Genomic DNA, 23,516 nt, shown 5'->3' with positions numbered 1-23,516 from the left:
CTTAATTGTCAAGTTGTGCCTCCTTCTCTGAAAAAAAAAAAATCCAACCAAGTCACAGTATAGTTTAACTTAGAAGTAAATTCTCTCTTGCCTCCATCTTCTCTCATCTTTCCCCTCATTCTTTAAGCTGATTCGTTTTTCAGATGCCCTTTACATTTCTTGTCATGCCTGAAATATAACTCTGGCAGAAAGATGTATACAACTTTTGGCTGCACTTATGTAGCATTGTTAGGAATAAAGCTCATTGAATTCACTTGGTCTTTCTTCTGAATAAACATGGATGAAATTGTCAGTGTAGTTCCAGGCAGCATTTAGCTTACTCTCATAAGATCTTAAGAGTGCTAGAAAGATAAGAAAACACAACCGCGTAGTTTCATCCTATCTGCTCAGTCACTGACCAACTGCTGTTAACAGGAAAGCCGTAATAAGTTAATTCTCAGGGAGGAATGTTGGCAAAACAAGGTTCCATTTCTCTTTCTCAGTAGACAGCAAGGCTGAGAGTATGTGACCAGGGAAGGTTGTGACCTCATTTTAACAATCACAGGATCAGAATGAATTGGGATGGACACAGTATGGCAAACAATGAAGAGAAGAAATCCTAGTTGGAAGTCAACTTTTATTTTAATTGCCCAAAGCATTTTGGACTTAGGGTCCTCTTTCAGGAGTGCAAATCTCTCCATTCTCAAGATCTTGACTCTTATTGGACTCCAATCCCCTTTGGACAGCTACTGTCACAGCTAAAATGTGAACTATTTTGATTGGTAAATCTTGTATTTGTAGTAAGAAGTAATAAAACATTTATCTAATGTTTCCACATGATATCTGTTTGACACTGAAGCTTTTGCACTGGGCAAGCATGTGTAAACTCACCTGCTTTACCTGTATATGCTAAATAATCTCTGTGCAACTACATTTTTTTCTTTTCCTTCTGCAATGCAATCTGCAAGATCTGCCTTCTGCCCTTGCCACTGTGTTGCGCCAATTACAGTTGCTCAAATCTTCAGCTAGATCTTTTTAAACTTCAGGATCTGCTTTTTGAATTTGAGTAATATTTCCTGGGTTCCTCTTTGAAACCATTTGTGGGAGCTTTCCTTCTTTAGGTATTAAGACTTTTCACAAGTAATGAATACATTTACTTTTTCATTTCCTCATTCTTTTAATAAGAATGTACAACTCTGTATCAGGTGGATTGTCAGTGTCAACTAGAATGTCAAAATGTGAATTTAAAACCTCTACTCCATTTTTCATGTTACATTAGCAACAGTCAGAATTTCATAAGGCGAGTAGTTCTGAATTTCACCAGTGCAACTGTCCTTAAAAGGTATATTTGTTCCTTTTATACAGTCAGGTCCAGAAATATTGGGACATCGACACAATTCTAACATCTTTGGCTCTATACACCACCACAATGGATTTGGAATGAAACAAACACAATGTGCATTAACTGCAGACTGTCAGCTTTAATTTGAGGGTATGTACATCCAACTCAGGTGAACGGTGTAGGAATTACAACAGTTTGCATATGTGCCTCCCACTTGTGAAGGGACTAAAAGTAATGGGACAATTGGCTTCTCACCTGTTCCATGGCCAGGTGTGTGATATCCCCTCAGTACCCCAATTACAATGTGCAGATAAAAGGCCCAGAGTTCATTTCAAGTGTGCTATTTGCATGTGGAATCTGTTGCTGTCAACTCTCAAGATGAGATCCAAAGAGCTGTCACTATCAGTGAAGCAAGCCATCATTAGGCTGAAGAAACAAAACAAACCCATCAGAGAGATAGCAAGAACATTAGGCGTGGCCAAAACAACTGTTTGGAACATTCTCAAAAAGAAAGAATGCACCGGTGAGCTCAGCAACACCAAAAGACCCGGGAGACAATGGAAAACAACTGTGGTGGATGACCGAAGAATTCGTTCCCTGGTGAAGAAAACACCCTTCACAACAGTTGGCCAGATCAAGAACACTCTGCAGGAGGTAGGTGTATGTGTGTCAAAGTCAACAATCAAAAGGAGACTTCACCAGAGTGAATACAGAGGGTTCACCACAAGATGTAAACCATTGGTGAGCCTCAAAAACAGGAAGGCCAGATTAGAGTTTGCCAAACGACATCTAAAAAAGCCTTCACAGTTCTGGAACAACATCCTATGGACAGATGAGACCAAGATCAACTTGTACCAGAGTGATGGGAAGAGAAGAGTATGGAGAAGGAAAGGAACTGCTCATGATCCTAAGCATACCACCTCATCAGTGAAGCATGGTGGTGGTAGTGTCATGGCATGGGCATGTATGGCTGCTAATGGAACTGGTTCTCTTGTATTTATTGATGATGTGGCTGCTGACAAAAGTAGCAGGATGAATTCTGCAGTGTTTCGGGCAATATTATCTGCTCACATTCAGCCAAATGCTGCAGAACTCATTGGACGGTGCTTCACAGTACAGATGGACAATGACCCAAAGCATACTGCAAAAGCAACCAAAGAGTTTTTGAAGGGACAGAAGTGGAATGTTATGCAATGGCCAAGTCAATCACCTGACCTGAATCCCATTGAGCATGCATTTCACTTGCTGAAGACAAAACTGAAGGGAAAATGCCCCAAGAACAAGCAGGAACTGAAGACAGTTGCAGTAGAGGCCTGGCAGAGCATCACCAGGGATGAAACCCAGCGTCTGGTGATGTCTATGCGTTCCAGACTTCAGGCTGTGATTGATTTGCAACCAAGTATTAAAAAGGGAAAGTTTGATGTATTATTATTATTCTGTCCCATTACTTCTGGTCCCTTAACAAGTGGGAGGCACATATGCAAACTGTTGTAATTCCTACACCGTTCACCTGAGTTGGATGTACATACCCTCAAATTAAAGCTGACAGTCTGCAGCTAACGCACATTGTGTTTGTTTCATTCCAAATCCATTGTGGTGGTGTATAGAGCCAAAGATGTTAGAATTGTGTTGATGTCCCAATATTTCTGGACCTGACTGTATGTCCTTATTCTTACCTGCTTTAGAAATTGCTTGCATTGCATGGTATAGTCTTGCCCTTGCTAGTCTATATACTGCAAAAAGGAGAGGGCACATTTCTGTCCTTCATTGACACTATTTCCTTCTTCTGCATTTAATCCTTGTTACAGTTTAGAAGAGTCAAAACACATCTTCTCACCCAGGACTTTTCAAGTTTTATGCATGTTATCATGACAGGTTTTATTATGGTATTATACCTCTGTAAACCACCTGGTGTTGTGGGAATGAATGGCATATATATTAGCAGTAAATACACTAAGAATCAATGTGGTGAGAAGTAGCTGATTTGCCATTTTTCTTTAAAGACTTGCTGACACTACAGGGCAATTCAAATATACCCCTCCCCATGTGACATAAGACAAGAACCAAGGGCCCACTTTAGGTGTCAGTAAGGAATGCACAATATACAGCAAATTCAAAATTTTGTGTTTTAATATATTCAGAAATTACTACAAAAATAAAAGGAATATTAGTTTTTTAATAATAATGAGATTTTTAAAAAAAAATCATATTGGAACTGTAGCAGTCTAGTCAACCTAAGTCTTTAACAGATATCATAGAAAAGTCCTTTTAATTATTTATAACAGTCACTGAGCCTGTATAATCAGTCACTCAGTCACTTACTCATTTAGTTAATCACTAAACTTGCTAGAGACAGCACATCTTACATAAAATATTTAGAAAATTTGATGTTTCTGAAAATGCAGTCTGTTCTTTAGTCTCTGTTAATTTATGTTTTTTGATCATAACTTGTAGTTGCTTTTCTATTACGTTATAGGAGCTCTTATAATAAAAATTCAGTCTGTCAAAATGCTACTTAAATATTTTATTCTCTACTCATACTCATTTTAATACTTTCCCTTCTACATATATAGCACTAGATTGTAACTTCATTTCAAAAGTTCAAGAAATTATCCTGTCACTTGTTTTTGATACATTTTAATTGGGATGTTTATCATTTTATCATAATATCATTCAAATAATTTGTGAATAATCCTCTTCTTCTGCGAGTCTGCCATGTTATAATCTGCTTAATTTGGAAGCCACTTCTAGCAGGTTCCTTCACCTGCTTCATTGTCACCCATGGCCTCTTCCAAATATTTATTATGGCATCACAATCTTTCTCCTAACTTTACTGCTTGATCAATGAACAGAAGTTGCCTGCATAGCAGTGGGGTAGACCACTTGTAAGGGATGGTGCATTTTCTCCAGTTTCTCCTCTGAGAAGAGTGGGAGCTGGGAGGAAGCGAATTAGGGAAACACACTTCCAAGTCTCATTTGAAGCACAGGGAAAACAAAATAATTTTTTAGAGAAGCTGCTGTTTCAGCAGCAGGCTCAGATATAGACTTCAGACACAAATTCTATGACCTGCTTTGGTTTCTAGCTTTGGGGTGGGTTTTCCCAAAGCATATTCCTTATGGGAATGGATATATGACTGTACATCATGTTGTTCCCATGCTCTCCCATATAAATTATGGGTTTTTTTAAGCAGTTCTAGCTTTGTTTAGATTTGATTAAATTGAAATACAGTGTGCATATAAAAATGTTACCACGGGGCATTCAGATACAGAGTGTATTCAGTTGGGCTTCATGATATTCAGCATGTGCACTGAGAGCATATGTGGTAAAAAGAAGCAAAGAAAAGATGAATATACCTTTCAGACATTGAAAACACTGAAATTCACTTTCAATCACCCATCGTTTGTACTGTTAACATTCCTATTTATATGTTTATGAAATGTATAAATTTATAAATTATCCATATTAAAATTGTACATTCAGATATACAGAAAAGACAATATGAGACATTGCTTCTGTTTGAGTTTTACAAAATTTAAGCTAATGTATATTTTTTTCCTGTTAGGTCTTATATATTAAATTAATAAGTTCAATATATAAGGTAGATTTTTTTTCTTTGTTTTTTTCTTTCCATTTTTATGAATTTAAAGATCGTTTTGTTTAATTATATTTTTGTAGTGTATTTAGGTGTTTTTTTTAATACATTGTATCTTGAAATAATTTTCTTTTAAAAAATATTTTTTCCTGTTACATACCATTTTTCACAAGAATTACTTCCAGGGAGATTTGTACAATTAAAATAACAAAATAATAATAATAATTAAATGTTTGTGCCTCCTTTCCATCCACATTGGACAAACAAGCCAGGTAACAATAAAAATAATGAATTAGCAATGTATGAATTAAGTAAAGTACTTAGTTTAAATATTGTAGGATGAGAGCTGCATTAAGTAGTTAAATATTGTAGGGTTAGGGTGAGAGCCAGGTTAATCTATGGTAGCCAAAAATCAGGAGTCTGGTAGTATTTTTTCAGATTAACAAATGTTATTAAAAGGTATGAGCTTTCATGAGCTACAGCTCACTTATCAAGAACCCATTGACAAATACAGTGGCTTTTTAACATATTAAAATTGTTAATTAATAAGGTACTTGTAATCTGTCTCATATGTAACTTGCATTTGCATAACCACTCTTTCCCTCCCACCTCGTCCCAACTGATATCATACATCTGTTTAGCCACTCTGTATATCTGATGAAATAAACTGTAGCTCACAAAAGCATATGCCTTTTAATAAAATTTGTTAGTCTGAAAATGTGCTACCAGACTCCTTCTGAATTTTAAATAGACACATAAACATGAGAATAATCTTTAAAAAATCAAAAGTCCTGTTTAAAAGGGAACACACTAGTTCAATTCTCCAGATCACTACAATATTGTTGAAGTCAAACAAAGAATCAGCTTATATTATTTTCAGCAATGGGAACAAAACATTTTTTAAAAATTTAATGGTTTAAATGTTGTATTCTTCACTGGTTATAACATTAATGGATTGCTAGAAATTGGTGATACTGATATTCAGAATAAAATAATTCTGAAAAAGCAATCTGATTAAAATTTATATGTATGCATAGTTTTACTTTGACCTATATTTTGTAGAGAGACTTTTAACCCAAATGTACTTTCTTGCAATCTCTTATATATACTGTTTCATATACTCAATTTATACATAATTCAGGACAAAAGATATTTTGGATTTTAAAAAACCTTTTTCTGTATGTTTTTAAAGCGAGAGCTGCTTATTGTTTTCTGTGATCCTCAAGAACTGTAGAACATGGCACTTGCCATCTGCTGGTATATTTTAGTATTTACGATAAGTGAGCAATTTATTATCAAAAGATTACAAGTACCTTATCAATTAACAGTTTTTAATGTGTTAAAAAGCAATTGATGACATAGGTTTAATAAAACTTTTGCAGTTGGACAGTGAACAATGCTGGGATGGTGGGGTACCCTGATCCTCCCCGTTGATGTCTGGGTTATGACTGTGTGCTTGCTGTTTTTCTGTTGTAGTATCTCCTAGAAATGAAAAGTTTAATATTACCCCCTGAACATATTTTGAAGCGAGGCGACAGTGAAGCAATCGCTTATGCTTTCTTTCACCTTCAGCACTGGAAAAGAGTCGAGGGGGCACTGAATCTCTTACATTGTACGTGGGAAGGCAGTAAGTAATTCACTTTCTTAGAAGCATATGGCAGGAAGTGAATGCCGAATGCTTTTAGCTAATCTTTGATTATAACATAATATTGGCTAATATGCACCTAAGATAAAAAGTCCCTTCTGCTCAGTTCAAAATGCTGTTCAGTCGTACCAATGCTGTAGTATGCTTTTAGTTGCAACAGTGTAATAATTCAAATACAGATTTAGCATGGAGATGGGGCTCTAAGTAATATAGGATTGATCTTGTTTGGACAATAGGAGAATATTGTCAGTAAGTCAGGAGACTTTCCTTAAGTTTATTCAGTTAAATAGGGACAGATCTGGAAGTCAAGGTAGATGCAGCTGTTCAGCCTAAATGCCTATTTTGCAGAATGATTGCAGTCCCACAAATGGTCACCGCTCCTAAGAAATATAATGAACAATTCAGTGCCAGACACTGGAAGACTTACTGGAGGCTGCTTGGTAGGTAGCAGCATTTGACCAACTATGAGCTTTGAAGTTAAGCAGCATTGGACTTGGATAGTTCTTGGATGGAAGACCTCCTGGGAACACCAAACCTGTAAAGCAGACGGAGAAGTTGAAAAACATTATGGGGGAAGGCGATTATAATCCAGTAATGGGGAAAGACATAGTCTCATAGCCTTTCTGTTTCCAAAAGGTTATTTGGAGTGCACGGCAATACAAAAGTAGCACCTGTCTGCAAAAACTTTAAATCAGCCGTGTTTTCTTCTGGAATTGGGAAGGATTGAACCTGAAGTGCTGCACAGCCCTAATACAAATGTTTGCAATATTGCTCTAATATTTGCATCAAATAAATATAATGGAACATATATAATAGCACATGCCTGTGGTTACATTTATAATGCATCATTTCTAGCAGAGCAGTTGAGGAACATATTGTGTATGACTGCAATCCCAGGTCCTCCTGTAGTACTTATGGCTTCCATTCTGTGCACATCTGTTTCTAGCAGCTGTTAGCTTCTTGCACGTTCCAGTTATTTTTAAAGATTTAAAATGTATTATCCTGGTTGTTATTAAATAGAAGGCTGCTATACTGCAGAATAAAGCCTTTATCTCTAGTGACATCTTTATTTTTAAGAATTCCATGGAGCCCACATACACAGAAGTAAAACAGTGGCGGGTACAACTCGTTGTTCATTTTGATATGCACCTAGAAAAAAGTTAAGGGTGTAAAGGGTTTAGATGAGGTAGTGGTGGTTGCACTCTGTATCTTGTCTTTTTTCTTTGGTGCAGGTATATAGATGTTTGTTGGCTTGTTTTTCTGAGTGTGTGTATGTATTTCTGTAAGTGTTTCCAAATGGTTTCTGTAAAATATTTGGTAAAGTAGAAAACTTTGAATTCAAATTGGGGGAAGGGGGAGTTGCATGCATGCATATGTTTTGGAGCTCAGATCACATTTCTGTCTTACACTAAAATTATTGGATAAGTTTTTTTTTCTTTTAACTTAACTAGTTTGGCTTCTGAGAAATAAGGTGCTTTATAACTGGATCTGCTAACCATGGTAACTGTTTTATAAAAGGGTGACCCACTTCCCATAGCAATAATTTTGTGAGAACACCTATGAAATCCTCTTAGAATTCCAAACATTCCTATCACCCCTAAAAGACTGGGAGTCTATATACCTTTCCTAGGAGTAAAATCCATTGTAATTAATGAGACTGACTTCTCAATAGCATGTATAAGATGCAATGCATATTTTGATGATCATCCCTTCCCATATTATTTTACAAAGCAATTTATAGATGTTCTTTCCTTCTAAAGGAAATGAAATTCTTAAACATACCAGATATCTATTCAATTTATTTGTATAGGAATGTGATTTCTGGCACATTATGGATAAGCAGATGGAAACGACATTAACAGTTCAGAAACAAAGTGGATCATATGCAACTTCAGAGAGAAGTTCAGAAGTTCAGTGGAGTTTCACTGCATTGAACTCTACCTAACTAAAAAGTATGGTGGACTTAAATTCCCATAACTCAACCAAACACAGATTTATCATTGGACATATTGGCTGGGGATTATGGGAGTTGAAAGGCCACAAATCTAGAGGCCATTAAATTGGAGAAGGTTGCTCTGCAGTCTTCAAAACCTGTTTCTCTTTCTCTTTAGCTTTCAGAATGATCCCTTATCCTTTGGAAAAAGGGCACCTTTTTTATCCTTATCCCATTTGTACAGAAACAGCAGATAGAGAACTTCTTCCATGTAAGTTTGAAAGTTTTCTGGTTTTGTCTCCAAGTAAGCAAGAATAAGCAATTTGTCTATGACTGGTCTCACAAGCAAGGAAGGTTTCTGCTATAAAGGTTTTTCCAGTTAATCTCAGAATGGAATACAGTGGAACCTCGGTTTACGAACTTAATTCATTCCGTGACTCTGGTTGCAACCTGAATTGGTCACAACCCGAAGGAAATTTCCCCATAAGGTTCAATGTAATTACCGTTAATCCGTTCTGGCGTGGAGGACAGGGAGGCGGCTATTGCTTGGAGGGAGAGCCCCCCTCCCTACGACCACGTGTCAGGGGCGCAAAATGGCTGCAGACCATGTGTCAGGGGTGGAAAAATGGCCGCGGACCGTGTCATGGGAGAGAAAATGGCCATGTATCCTGTTTGTACCCCGAGGCAGAGTTCGCAAACCGAAGCAAAATTTTGCGGCCGGAGCTGGTCGTAACCCGAAAAGTTCATTAACAGAAGCGTTCGTAACTCGAGGTTCCACTGTATAAGGTTTATCTATCTTCAGTTTTCCACAGAAATCTGTCACTGCCTAGGATGTAGCAACCAGGTTTGAGTTGGATTATGAGCCCATTGTTATGTTGTTCATCAGTACTCCCAGATTGAAAGTCGTAAGGCAAACTCTCTAGATGTAACAGCTCATTCCCCTGCTAACCTGGAATTAACGTTAGACATAAGTGTTTTTATATTTGCAACTTTGGGTGGGAAAGTAAAGGTGTTGGTTCCTGAAGCTGGAATTGATTCAGTTTGTGCTATACATAAGACTTCGAAGATCCCCAATTACTTTTTTCATTAAAAAGCTGTGATTGTTTAGGCAGAAAATGTGCATATTGCCCATTTGTGAAGGAGGCAGCTGCATTTATTTTGACATGTTTTTGATTTGGCTAGCAAGCATTTAGTCAAGAATGCCCAATGACCAAAGGTTTCTTAACAAAAGAGAGAAAGAGATCCAAGCTAGGATCTTTAATGTGAAATTACCTTTATTGAACAGAATTTCAACAGTGTGTGTGTGTTGCTTTGTTAAGCAAAAATAATAAGAGCAGCAAAATGATACATACAGTATATCAAACTTGGTGTTATATAAATATTAACAAAACATATGAATTAATGATTAATAAAAAACAGATAAATATAGTCTGTCAACAATTTTATTATGTTTTTTTAAAGGCAAGGGAAAGGATGATTGAGCAATTTGATCAGGAGTTATTTTGTTCTTGAGAAATCCCAGGCCCCTTCTCCTTTACAAACACTGATATTGTATTACTATATTAACTGTATTATGTACCTAATTTCCTTTTTTGTTAGTTTAATACAAGAAAAATAGACTGAATTATTAACAGCACAAAACCAAGTACAATATAAAATTAATTGTAAGAATCATGGACGTTTATAATAAAAATAACTTGAAGAAATTTGACCAAATTGGTTGAAAGTCTGTAACCTTGTTTAAAACAGTGTTTTGCTTATTTTGTTTTTTTCCTTATTATCTTCTTGGCAGCATTTCATGAAGTCTCTGTCTACCCCAAGAAAGAGCTTCCATTCTTTATTCTGTTCACTGCTGGACTATGTTCATTCACGGCTATGTTGGCCCTTCTGACACATCAGTTCCCAGAGCTAATGGGAGTTTTTGCAAAAGCAGTGAGTAGCATCTCCTCCTGCTTGCTCACTTTGGGGCAGATCAAGGGGTGGGGTGAGTAAATGAATGAATCAAATGGGGCAACAGTTTTTAATCAGCCAGCACAACAGCAGTGGTTTTTTCTTTGCCATGTGGCAGCTGTCCTTTACCAGTCATCATTTGTCACTGTATTTGGAAATGAGTTAGGGGCACATAGTTTGATTTGGAATGTCACTAAGCTGCTACCGGTGGTCTTCCAATGGGAGAACACGTCATTTCATATGAAATGAATAAAAATATATGGTTAATTCAAAGAAACACTCTCACTTTTTAAATGTGTCTTAGGACAAGAGCACTTAAAATGCACATCCACACATGTGCAGAATAGTTGAGATCCCATATTAATCTGTTATTACAATGTTTATAACTGTCATGTCAACAGTTCTCAAGGTGAGATTTATTGTATTTATTTATTATTGTATTTAATTTGATTTCCAGGTCAGCCAAGTCAACAAATCTGAGCAGCTTACAGTTTTTTTTTCTTCCTAGCGTTTTTCCCGCATGTGCAGGATCTGCTCCCCTCCTCCCCCCTGGATCAACTGAGCGTTGATCCATTGGTTGCATCAGGAATTGACTGACCGGCTTGTTGCCTGAGCCTGATGTCATGGGCTGAGAGAGAGTGACTAGCCCAAAGTCACCCAGCTGGCTTTTATGCCTGAGGCAAGACCAGAACTCATAGTCTCCTGGTTTCTAGCCTGGGGCCTTAATCACTAGACCAAACTGGCTCTCTTTAAAAGAGAGGGAAAAAAAACCAGTCTCTGTTAACATATATTAGTTCAGATCTAATCAATAGAAACAGTAAATGAAATGCTGTAACACAGTAAAGAAAAAATAAGTCTGATAAAATACAAGCAAAGGTACTGTTACTGAACATCCAGATACAGTGGAGCTAAAGCAAATCCAGACTTACTGGTCACCCAGGCAAGGGAATTCCAGCAGTACATATTTTCTTGTCCTGCTCTTGCTACTCTTTTATTCCATTTTTAATGATAAGTGAACAGTAAAAAAAAAAAAAAAAAAGGCTGATGTACCCTATGTCCTATTGTAGCCCTATCATAAAATTGCTCTGACCAAATGCTGTTTATTATTATTTTTATTATCTGTTCAATTTCTGGCCAGTCTATCACCATATCCTCAAGAATCCCTGTCAAACTATTCTTTATCTTTAAAAATGCTTACTGACACTGCCTCTCTCGACAGCAGCCTTTCCTACCCTGATGTCCTTCAGAAGTAAGGGAAATGTTATTGCAGAGTTAAGAATTCTGGAAGTTGCCTAAAGGGCACTGTAAGAGAGATGAAAGGCCGAGAGATAATGTAGGACAGGAGAACCAAAACAACATTCTTGGGAAAGACAGACCATGATTAAGATGAGGATGATCTGCTTAATGAAGCTGAGAACATTGTGAGAAGGCTTAACAGTATAAACAGAACAGTACTGGAGAACCCAGTCATGACAGAAAAGAAATCCTCAGTGATTTGAGGAAAAACCTCATCTTAGAAAACTTAAATCATCCATCAAAGGATGTCTGAACCCTAAACAATTTCCTTCGGGGTATTTTTGTTGTTGTTGTTTAGTCGTTAAGTCGTGTCCGACTCTTCGTGACCCCAGGAACCATATTGCGCCAGGCCTTCCTGTCCTTCACTGCCTCCCTGAGTTGGCTCAGTTTCATGCTCATTGCTTCAGTGATGCTATCTAACCATCTCATCCTCTGCCGTCCTCTTCTCCTTTTGCCTTCAATCTTTCCCAGCATCAGGGTCTTCTCCAAAGAGATCTCTCTTCGCATTAGGTGGCCAAAATATCTGAGCTTGAGCTTCATTATCGATCCTTCCAATGAGCAATCAGGGTTGATTTCCTTTAAGATTGACTGGTTTGACCTCCTAGCAGTCCAGGGGACTCTCAAGAGTCTTCTCCAGCACCACAGTTCAAAGGCATCAATTCTTCGGCGCTCAGCCTTTTTTATGGTCCAGCTCTCACAGCCATACATTACTACTGGAAAAACCATAGCTTTGACTATGCGGATCTTTGTCGGCAAGGTGACGTCTCTGCTTTTTAATATGCTATCTAGGCTTGCCATAGCTTTCCTCCCAAGGAGCAAGCGTCTTTTAATTTCATGGCTGCAGTCTCCATCTGCGGTGATCTTGGAGCCCAAATAAATGAAGTCTGTTACTGCTTCCATTTCTACCCCTTCTATTTGCCAGGAATTGATGGGTCCAGATGCCATGATCTTAGTTTTTTTAATGTTGAGTTTCAAGCCAGCTTTTGCACTCTCCTCTTTCACCCTCATCAAGAGGCTCTTTAGTTCTTCTTCACTTTCTGCCATTAGGGTGGTATCGTCCGCATATCTGAGGTTGTTGATGATTCTCCCTGCAATCTTAATTCCGGCTTGTGATTCTTCCAGCCTGGCATTTCTCATGATGTACTCTGCATATAGGTTAAATAAGCAGGGTGACAGTATACAGCCTTGTCGTACACCTTTCCCTATTTTGAACCAATCGGTTGTTCCATGACCGGTTCTAACTGTTGCTTCTTGGCCCGCATACAGATTTCTCAGGAGACAGGTAAGGTGGTCTGGTATTCCCATCTCTTTAAGAATTTGCCACAGTTTGTTGTGATCCACACAATCAAAGGCTTTTGCATAGTCAATGAAGCAGAAGTAGATATTTTTCTGGAACTCTCGTGCTTTCTCCATGATCCAGCGAATGTTGGCGATTTGATCTCTAGTTCCTCTGCCTCTTCGAAACCCAGCTTGTACATCCGGTAGTTCTCGGTTCATGTATTGCTGAAGCCTAGCTTGTAGGATTTTGAGCATAACCTTGCTAGCATGTGAAATGAGTGCAATTGTGCGATAGTTTGAGCATTCTTTGGCGTTGCCTTTCTTTGGAATTGGAACGTAAACTGACCTTTTCCAATCCCGTGGCCACTGTTGCGTTTTCCAAACTTGCTGGCATATTGAGTGCAGCACTTTAACACCATCATCTTTTAGTATTTTAAATAACTCAGCTGGAATACTGTCATCTCCACTAGCTTTGTTGTTAGCAATGCTTCCTAAGGCCCACTTGACTTCACTCTCTAGGATGTCTGGCTCAAGGTCAGTGATCACACCAGCGTGGACATCAGGGACATTAAGATCTTTCTTGTATAGTTCTTCTGTGTATTCTTGCCACCTCTTCTTAATCTCTTCTGCTTCTGTTAGGTCCCTGCCTTTTTGTCCTTTATCATGCCCATCTTTGCACTAAACGTTCCTTTCATATCTCCAATTTTCTTGAAGAGATCTCTAGTCTTCCCCATTCTATTGTTTTCCTCAATTTCTTTGCATTGTTCATTTAAGAAGGCCTTCTTATCTCTCCTGGCTATTCTCTGGAAATCTGCATTCAGTTGCTTATATCTTTCCCTTTCACCCTTGCTTTTCGCATTCCTTCTTTCCACAGCTATTTGTAAAGCCTCATCAGACAGCCATTTTGCTTTCTTGCATTTCTTTTTCTTTGGGATGGTTTTAGTTGCTGCCTCCTGTACGATGTTACGGACCTCCGTCCATAGTTCTTCAGGCACTCTGTCTACCAAATCTAATCCTCTAAATCTATTCATCACCTTCACTGTGTACTCACAAGGAATATGATCTAAGTCATACCTGAGTGGTCTAGTGGTTTTCCCTACATTCTTCAATTTAAGCCTAAATTTTGCAGTAAGAAGCTCATGATCTGAGCCACAGTCAGCTCCTGGTCTTGTTTTTGCTGTCTGTATAGAGCTTCTCCATCTTTGGCTGCAAAGTATATAATCAATCTGGTTTCGGTATTGACCATCTGGTGATGTCCATGTGTAGAGTCGTCTCTTGTGTTGTTGGAAAAGAGTGTTTGCTATGACTAGCTTGTTCTCTTGACAGAACTCTATTAGCCTTTGCCCTGCTTCATTTTGTACTCCAAGGCCAAATTTGCCTGTTATTCTGATTACTCCTTGACTTCCTACTTTAGCATTCCAATCCCCTATGATGAAAAGGACATCTTTTTTTGGTGCCAGTTCTAGAAGGTGTTGTAGGTCTTCATAGAACCGGTCAACTTCAGCTTCTTCAGCATCAGTGGTTGGGGCATAGACTTGGATGACTGTGATGTTGAATGGTTTGCCTTGGATACGCACTGAGATCATTCTGTCGTTTTTGAGGTTGTACCCCATTACTGCCTTTCCCACTCTCTTATTGACTATGAGTGCAACTCCATTTCTTCTAAGAGTTTCTTGCCCACAGTAGTAGATATAATGGTCACCCGAATTAAATTCACCCATTCCCGTCCATTTCAGTTCGCTGATTCCCAAGATGTCGACGTTCAATCTTGTCATCTCATGTTTGACCACATCCAGCTTGCCTTGGTTCATAGATCTTACATTCCAGGTACCTATACAATATTGTTCTTTACAGCATCGGACCTTCTTTTCGCTTCCAGATATATCCACAGCTGAACGTCCTTTCGGCTTTGGCCCAGCCGCTTCACTCTTTCTGGAGCTACTTGGAAATGCCCTCCGCTCTTCCCCAGTAGCATATTGGACACCTTCCGACCTGAGGGGCTCATCTTCCGGCATCATATCTTTTAGCCTTTTAACATTGTCCATGGGGTTTTCTTGGGAAGGATACTGGAGTGGGTTGCCATTTCCTTCTCCAGTGGACCACATTTTGTCAGAACTCTCTGTCATGACCTGTCCGTCTTGGGTGGCCCTGCACGGTATAGCTCATGGCTTCACTGAGTTACGCAAGCCCCTTCGCCACGACAAGGCACTGATCCATGAAGGGGCCTTCGGGGTATACAGTGGGGCAAAAAAGTATTTAGTCAGCCACCAATTGTGCAAGTTCTCCCACTTAAAAAGATGAGAGAGGCCTGTAATTTTCATCATAGGTATACCTCAACTATGAGAGACAAAATGGGGGAAAAAATCCAGAAAATCACATTGTCTGATTTTTAAAGAATTTATTTGCAAATCATGGTGGAAAATAAGTATTTGGCCAATATCAAAAGTTCATCTCAATACTTTGTTATATATCCTTTGTTAGCAATGACAGAGGTCAAACGTTTTCTGTAAGTCTTCACAAGGTTTTCACACACTGTTGCTGGTATTTTGGCCCATTCCTCCATGCAGATCTCCTCTAGAGCAGTGATGTTTTGGGGCTGTCGCTGGGCAACACAGACTTTCAACTCCCTCCAAAGGTTTTCCATGGGGTTGAGATCTGGAGACTGGCTAGGCCACTCCAGGACCTTGAAATGCTTCTTACGAAGCCACTCCTTCGTTGCCCGGGCGGTGCGTTTGGGATCACTGTCATGCTGAAAGACCCAGCCACGTTTCATCTTCAACACCCTTGCTGATGGAAGGAGGTGTTCACTCAAAATCTCACGATACATGGCCCCATTCATTCTTTCCTTTCCACAGATCAGTTGTCCTGGTCCCTTTGCAGAAAAACAGCCCCAAAGCATGATGTTTCCACCCCCATGCTTCACAGTAGGTATGGTGTTCTTTGGATGCAACTCAGCATTCTCTCTCCTCCAAACACAACGAGTTGAGTTTAGACCAAAACATTTTGCTTTGGTTTCATCTGACCATATGACATTCTCCCAATCCTCTTCTGGATCATCCAAATGCTCTCTAGCAAACTTCAGACAGGCCCAGACATGTACTGGCTTAAGCAGGGGGACACATCTGGCACTGCAGGATTTGAGTCCCTGGCGGCGTAGTGTGTTACTGATGATAGCCTTTGTTACTTTGGTCCCAGCTCTCTGCAGGTCATTCACTAGATCCCCCCAAGTGGTTCTGGGATTTTTGCTCACTGTTCTTGTGATCATTTTGACCCCACGGGGTGAGATCTTGCATGGAGCCCCAGATCGAGGGAGATTATCAGTGGTCTTGTATGTCTTCCATTTTCTAATTCTTGCTCCCACAGTTGATTTCTTCACACCAAGCTGCTTGCCTATTGCAGATCCAGTCTTCCCAGCCTGGTGCAGGTCTACAATTGTTTCTGGTGTCCTTCAACAGCTCTTTGGTCTTGGCCATAGTGGAGTTTGGAGTGTGACTGTTTGAGGTTGTGGACAGGTGTCTTTTATACTGATAACAAGGACAAACAGGTGCCATTACTACAGGTAAAGAGTGGAAGACAGAGGAGCCTCTTAAAGAAGTAGTTACAGGTCTGTGAGAGCCAGACATCTTGCTTGTTTGTAGGTGACCAAATACTTATTTTCCACCATGATTTGCAAATAAATTCTTTAAAAATCAGACAATGTGATTTTCTGGATTGAAAAGTTGTCAGTATAAAGTTTTGCTCTGCAGCTCAAACAATATTTATATTAATATGTTGATTGATTTAAACTCATCTACTAAATACATTAAAAATTATTTCATATGAAAAATAATGTATATCATTCACAGCTAGAGTGAATGGTACAGATCAGATAACCATTATCTTGACTGATTCAATTGGCCTTCTCTTTTCTTTGCAGTTTCTTAGTACTCTCTTTGCTCCTTTGAATTTTGTGATGGAAAAAGTGGAAAGCATCCTGCCCTCCAGTCTCTGGCATCAGCTAACAAGGATCTAAAGGAAAACAGTTCTCAGTGACTGCCATGATATTTTCTGTGCCAACTTCCTGTTGACTACCAGAAAGCATGATTTCTTTTTTAAGAGAGAACCCGTTTTAAGCTCTTCATGAATTGTCTGTTATCATACATTTTTTGTTGTACAAAATACATTGATGTTTGATTCTATTCTATTTTGCTTTCAAAAAAACAAAAAAAAAAACAAAAAAAAATAAACTTTTCTGTATTGCAACAATTTAATCTTGTTTACTTCTCTTCCAGCTTCCATGATGAGTGGGGTGTCATGACTGAGTACTAGAGCTGTCAATCAAAGCAGGGGAATGGAGAGTAAGGAGAGATTTAGGGGTTGAGGTGGTAGGATTGGACTGAGGGCAGCTGGGAGTCTAGGAAAACCTCTATCTGTCAGAAGGACAGGGTTATATATTTAGTCCCAGGGAAGGCAAGAATTCACAGCCTGTAAATATGTGGTGGTGTTAAGGGAACCGGTTTATAAATTAAGGTCAACCCATTTCCTTGTTTAAACATTAGCACAAGGGGACTGTGATGTTCTGTAGCTTCCCTTCTTATTTCTGAGTCATGTCAAGTCTATATATAAAGAAACAAAAAGGAACTCCCAAACCAGGCAGCAAAACCTATAGATCCTTCAGAGATTATCCCCATTTTAATAGGATTACACTTTTGATTCTGAAGATTAAAAAAATTAAAAGATGCCCACAACAGTGAGTGTACACGAAAGATGCCAAGGATGAGATTAGAAGTTAGGAATCAAGAAGAAGCAAGCTCACAAAAGAGAGAGTAATGCCAAACAAATAATGAGGTAAAAGTTGTCAGAAAATACATAACTGGCAACTATAATTGGAAAGACAAGCATATGAACAGGTTTTTGACACAAAAGGCAATTGTGGCTGCCAAAATTTGGTCAGTAAATAGGTCACAATGCAATGTAAGGAGGTTTCCCTCATGAAGGTATTTGCTGAGAAGAAATGAGGCTTCTCATGATAGAAACTATATTGCAGGGTAGTGTAGAGAAGGGGGAGGGGGGACAGATAAAACCCAGTGGGGAATATTTGGAATGTCTGAGGAAGAAACTTGGCTTAGTGACAGATGGCTAGAAACAGAAGAATTGAGGAATCGAGGAACAAAGGAGACCCATTATGTGGTATGTGAGAAATACCAACTGTATTTAGAACAAATATACAGTAGACAAAGCAAAGCATTTAGGTTTTAAAACACTGATCTTTGGAAAGCCAATGAGGAAATGCTAATTAACTGTATTGCCTTTATGTAATAGACCTGGTGCTGGTGGTAATTTTAGGTATTGGAAATCAAAGCAATGGATCAATATTTTTACATTTGCATCAGCTGACATCACCACAGCTGCCATATTCTACTATAAAGCCCTCAAAATATTATTGGCAAATATTGGGAACAATTGTCTATAAAGCAGTTAACCTGAAAACAAAAAGCTTTCCAAAAGGTAACGAATAAGATATTAAGCATTTCCATTACTGTACCTGTATAGATATGAAAATGTTATCTATAGTATTGTGGGAATTACAGGCATTTGCAAAATAACATGTGGCTTGATTATCTGGATCCAACCCTGTGACAGTAGCTGAAAACCACAATCCAACCACCTCCAGGATTCACTGTTTAAAATAATTGTTGTTGTTGTTTAGTCGTGTCCAATGTAGCCTAAAAATAGTTTTTGTTTCATTACTTTAACGCAATTTGTGATTCTAGTTTTCAGTTTCATCCTGAATGCAATCTAGGTTTGTGTCTGTATTTTGTTAAAAATCAGTAAAACCTCTACATTATTTTTACTGCTATACAAACACAAAACATGCAAAATAATTATATTCTGAAAAAGAAAAGAAAAAAAAATCATACTGTAATAATATAGAGGCCATACCATTTTTAATGGTCTCTTGATCATACAGAATCATATGGACATAGGTAAAAACCAGTGAAAAGGCAAGTCAGCACACTTCTTCAGGATTTAAATCCAAAATAGCAGTTTCTTTCTAAAGAACAACCTTTAGCAGCATGGGAGGTGGGGGGGGGGAGATTAAAAAAATCAAAATGGCGATTATGTCAGTAGCATGAAAACCCTGTTCCTTTGGTGGGTGTTGACATTGCACACGTGTACAAAGGGCAGGGCTTCAATTGCTCTGTTACAACTGCAACCTAGTCTCTTCTTAGCCCCCAATGGATGCTGATTATGCTTGATGAATCCAAAGTCCTTCATAAACTGATAAATTCCAAGTTTTTAGTATTTCATTCAATATTACGTTAACATATTTAAACCTTATTTCTCATCTCAAATTGTATTAATACTAATGCAAACACTAACCAACACTAAAATACAGAACAAGCCCAAATCATGTACTGTATGCCAGGCATCCCCTCCATTACATTTCCATCATAAATAAGTTAATACTGCATTCCTTAATACAACTGGCTTTCTACTCAAAGTTTAAGTCCAAGTTTATTAGCAGAATAAATAGGAAAATACTCAGTTGTTTATGTACAAGTAAAAGAACAAAAGGAGGCTTCAACACAACCAGGAATCCCATAGATGGAAAAAACAAAATATATGTGATTTTTGATTCCAGTCACTCTTTTGTTACCTTTCCATGTTTTAGCCTTTCCAGTTTTTTGCACATGTGAATGTTCAGCACTTACCAACAAGGCATAGAATAGCACCTGAAACATTTATAATCATTAGGGCATCAAAACATCTAGCACAGCCCAGAACATCACAAGTATCTCTGCTATGGAAATTATGTTTGCAAATTTGGCCAGTGAATCAAGAGAATCTATGAGAAAAAAAGCATTACTATACCAAAGACCAGCATGAAGTAGATAATGATGCTGTCTCCAATCAGTGGTTGTATAAGGAATCTCCCCTGCTCAGGGCAAAAATAGGTGAAGATTCTTCAGTAAAGTGTGTTACAGTTACAGCATGTGACTTTTTCTTAAGTTGGATGCACTATTTGCTTTTCACCTTATGCAGTTCCCCAACCTATGGCATATAATGGCTGGTTTTAATATAAATCATGTTACCCATCCATGACCTATTTGGTAACAGCAGGAGGCCAGTGAACCTGCTGTGACACACGTTCTGTTTGAATATGCAGTGCTGCATTCCGCTGAATGACTATGAACCCAGCCACCCTCACACATCTCTGTATGTACCATGAGCACCACCTCATATGCTTATTTTATTTATTAAACATATTGCTGTTGCAATCAAGAGATGCTCAGCGGCTTACATCAAGCATCTATGGCAAAAATAAGCAACTACAAAAATAATTTTTAAAAAATTAAAAAACCACCATAAACTATAAACAAACAAACATGGCAACATTAACATCAGGGGAGAGCTTTCCGAAATTTAGTCTTCAGGAACTTCCAAAAGATTAACAAGAGGAAGTTAGTCTGATCTCTTCATGGAGGCTGTTCCACAATATTGACACTACTAGAGAGATGCATTACTGCTTCACCTCAGTCCTTCAAACATCTCAAAATGCAGGATTCACAGCAGTTTCTCCTTTGTATATCTAACTGGTTGGGCCAATATTGATGGGAGTAGGTAGTCCTGAAGGTACCCAGATAACAACCCATAAAGGACTTTATTGGTCAATACCAGTACCTTAAGTTAAACCTGGAAACTAACTGGCAACCAGTGCAAAATCCGCAGAACTGATTTAATGTGCTCCTAATGAAATTATGTGGGCCACTGCATTTTGAACCAATGGTGGTTTCTAAATACTTAAGGGCAGCACCAAATAGAGTGCATTACAGTAATCCAACTGGGTGGTGATAAGGGTGTTACTGCAACCAGGTCTTCCTGTCCCAGGTAATGTTGCAACTGCCACACCAGCCAAAGCTGGGCACAGGCCCCACTGGCCACAGCTTCCACTTGTTAATTCACATATGCTCGACTTCACTTGGTTCAGTTGCCTCAAGTTGATTATCATTGATGAGAACCCGAGATTGCCTTCATAAAAAAGTAAGACTTAAGTGGACACATAACTCCTTTTTTAGTAGTATATACATCTATGGATGGATGGATTGAAGATGGCATCACAGCCAAAGATGGTACCTTTAATAACAGAGCTAGAAGAGAGCTCTTCATGTAGAAATAACAAAAGTTGCATTGGTTAAAATTGGGCCTCCTATACAAATCCTGTTCATGGTGAAGATGGAAATTTTTTCTTTGAACAATATTTAACAGCAATTTGCTTTTTATTTGGTTTTAATATTACTGAGTTATTGGAATAACTCCAACAACTCCAGCATTAACCATGTATGTTTAAAAATCTGAATAGAACTTAAAATGGCATAATCTTTTCTGACCAAATATTTTCTATTAACACTAGGAGGCCCAAAGACTTCCAAAGTGTTATGAACATTTTTTTTTCATTACTCTGTATGCTAGTTCTATCTGTTAAACCCCAAGTCCTACTAGGTTCAGTGGGGTCTACTTGTTATTTAGGACTACAGCTGTGTGCTATGCTTTCACAAACACTAAGTATTTCTTACCTGCTTCAAAATAAAATCATTTTGCTAGCATTGCAATTTATGGATATCGAGTTAGGCCACCCTAATTCACTAATATCGTCTAAGCAAATAGGCTTTTGACTGGTATGACTCAACCATGCTGAATGTACTTAATTTAATGGTCACGTGTTGCCTGTTTAAGTTGTGCCTGTTTTTAAAATGACACTGAAGTCATAGACCACTGAGTGCCACTGTAAGTCATAAAACTCAAGGGAGTTATTTGAACGTCAGTAGTTGTCCTCTTTGTCTTTTAAACAAGATATTCTTGAGAATTTCGGTAACAGCCTGTGATATCTAATCTCAAGACCCCAATAGTAGTGTTTTAATAGAACTAGGAATGTATGTGGAACAACCCCTCACAGAGATCCCCACATAAGAAGGCAGTGGTGAGTTAACCAACAAAGTCCCTTCCTTTATAGCTCATTCGGTTATTGATCTCAGTTACTTGCACTGCACAAAATCCTAGTGAATGTGAAAAATAAACTTGCGATGGAAGTGTGAGCATTTATGAAATCTACATGGACTAGAATTATTTCTATTTTCAGTTCTGAGTTCAGTGTTAATTCAAAACATACTGTGTGATATAAAAATATAGCCATTGTGGTTTGTTTATGGCAATCACTTGTTCAATTAACCAACATTAAACAATAATAGCCTAGTAAAATATGCGAACCAAAGCTAAGCAGGCTGCCTTTCACTAATACTGTAACGGTTTGGGGGCATTTTGCATACTAAGCAATTATGGTGTTACAATCATAGAGTAATTTTGCTAATCATAGAATAACTTTGCCGAGATCTTTTGTTCTTGCTTTTAAAAATAAAAGTCAGATGAGGAAGTAAACAAATCCAGACAAAAGATACATCTTGAATATGAACTTAGTGTAGCCATGTCGGAATATAAACTAAGCAAAGGAAGGTGAACTATACGCCTAGAAGCCTGAATTATAAATCTGCCTTCTTGTGGCCATTACAAAAAACATTACAAACAAGAGAGATCAAGAATTACTTTATTTGTTGAATTTGAATCCCATCTTCCTTCTAGCTAGCTTTCCTAAAATAAGTCCACTTCCACAGAGACAATTTATGAAGACATCATTAATAAAGGTCAAACATGTTAGTATGAGAGAATAACTTATTTCCTCTCTGTCGGAAGTCTGCAAAAGGAAGCCTAATGATGTGTGTGAGAGAGGGAGAGAGAGAGAGAGAGAAACATAAAAAACTCTATAGTAAGAACGTAGTCAACATATGCAGTATAGGGATTACTCACAGAGACACTGTCTAATGAATAAAAAATAGTGCTTAGTTATGTAATATACATATGAACATATATCTAACAGCTGAAACACATACATGTATTCATATGGATTTAAAATTGGAGAATCTAATAATCGGGATTTATTGCAGTGGTGACCAACATGTGAAGGTGGAGGCTACAACTCAGCCTCCTGACTATTCTGAGGGGCACTGCTGTTCTAGCAGCAGAGCAGTCACTGCTCAGGCATGGGGCAATTTTCACAAACACACTCTTTTTAGAATTTTAACAAAGGGAGGGAAGAAGGAAGGCCCTGGAAAGCAAATTGCTCCTGTTTCTACTATAACCCAAAATCATGCTGTCAGAATTTGATGGCAGATAGAGCAAAAGTCAGCTGAGTGACTTTGCAACTGGAGTGTATTTGTGTGTGACAGAGTTTTTACAAGTGAAAGTGGAAACAATTTGCTTCCAACTCTTATTCCCACCATATTTTTTGTAAGGAAACGTGAAACACCACACTAGCAAAAATAGGCCAATTTCAGCAGCATAATCTGTTGGTGCTAGAGAGCTGCGTGCATAACTTAGAAACAGAGTGAAAATCAATGAACTTTTTAAAATTGAAACTTGAAAATCAACTAGATTTATCAACCATAGATGAAATCTGATTTCAGT

The 23,516-nt window shown here is 38.3% G+C and overlaps 1 protein-coding gene across 9 annotated transcripts in view; it reads left to right on the top strand.

Annotated features, from left to right (window-relative positions):
* ST7 (suppression of tumorigenicity 7) overlaps positions 1-17,278 on the top strand; it is a 109,355-nt gene extending 92,077 nt beyond the window's left edge. For 6 of the 9 annotated variants that reach the window (XM_088141698.1, XM_088141699.1, XM_088141701.1 and 3 more), the window contains exons 12-15: positions 6,391-6,541; positions 8,671-8,763; positions 10,285-10,424; positions 16,933-17,276. In XM_088141698.1, the coding sequence (XP_087997824.1) occupies positions 6,391-6,541; positions 8,671-8,763; positions 10,285-10,424; positions 16,933-17,028 (480 nt within the window). In that variant the 3' untranslated portion in view covers positions 17,029-17,276. Of the gene's footprint in view, positions 1-6,390; positions 6,542-8,670; positions 8,764-10,284; positions 10,477-16,932 lie in introns of all 9 variants that reach the window. The other 3 variants (XM_088141696.1, XM_088141695.1, XM_088141694.1) reach the window with 3 other exon arrangements.
* The last annotated feature ends 6,238 nt before the right edge of the window (positions 17,279-23,516 follow it).

Source organism: Python bivittatus, unplaced genomic scaffold (genome assembly GCF_059951505.1).
Source record: "Python bivittatus isolate LINGU-HERP-01145 unplaced genomic scaffold, Pbiv_v1 ctg000330_np1212, whole genome shotgun sequence".
Classification (NCBI taxonomy): Eukaryota; Metazoa; Chordata; class Lepidosauria; order Squamata; family Pythonidae; genus Python; species Python bivittatus.
Note: the sequence above shows the minus strand (reverse complement) of the source record. Positions and strands in the feature narration are given on the sequence as shown.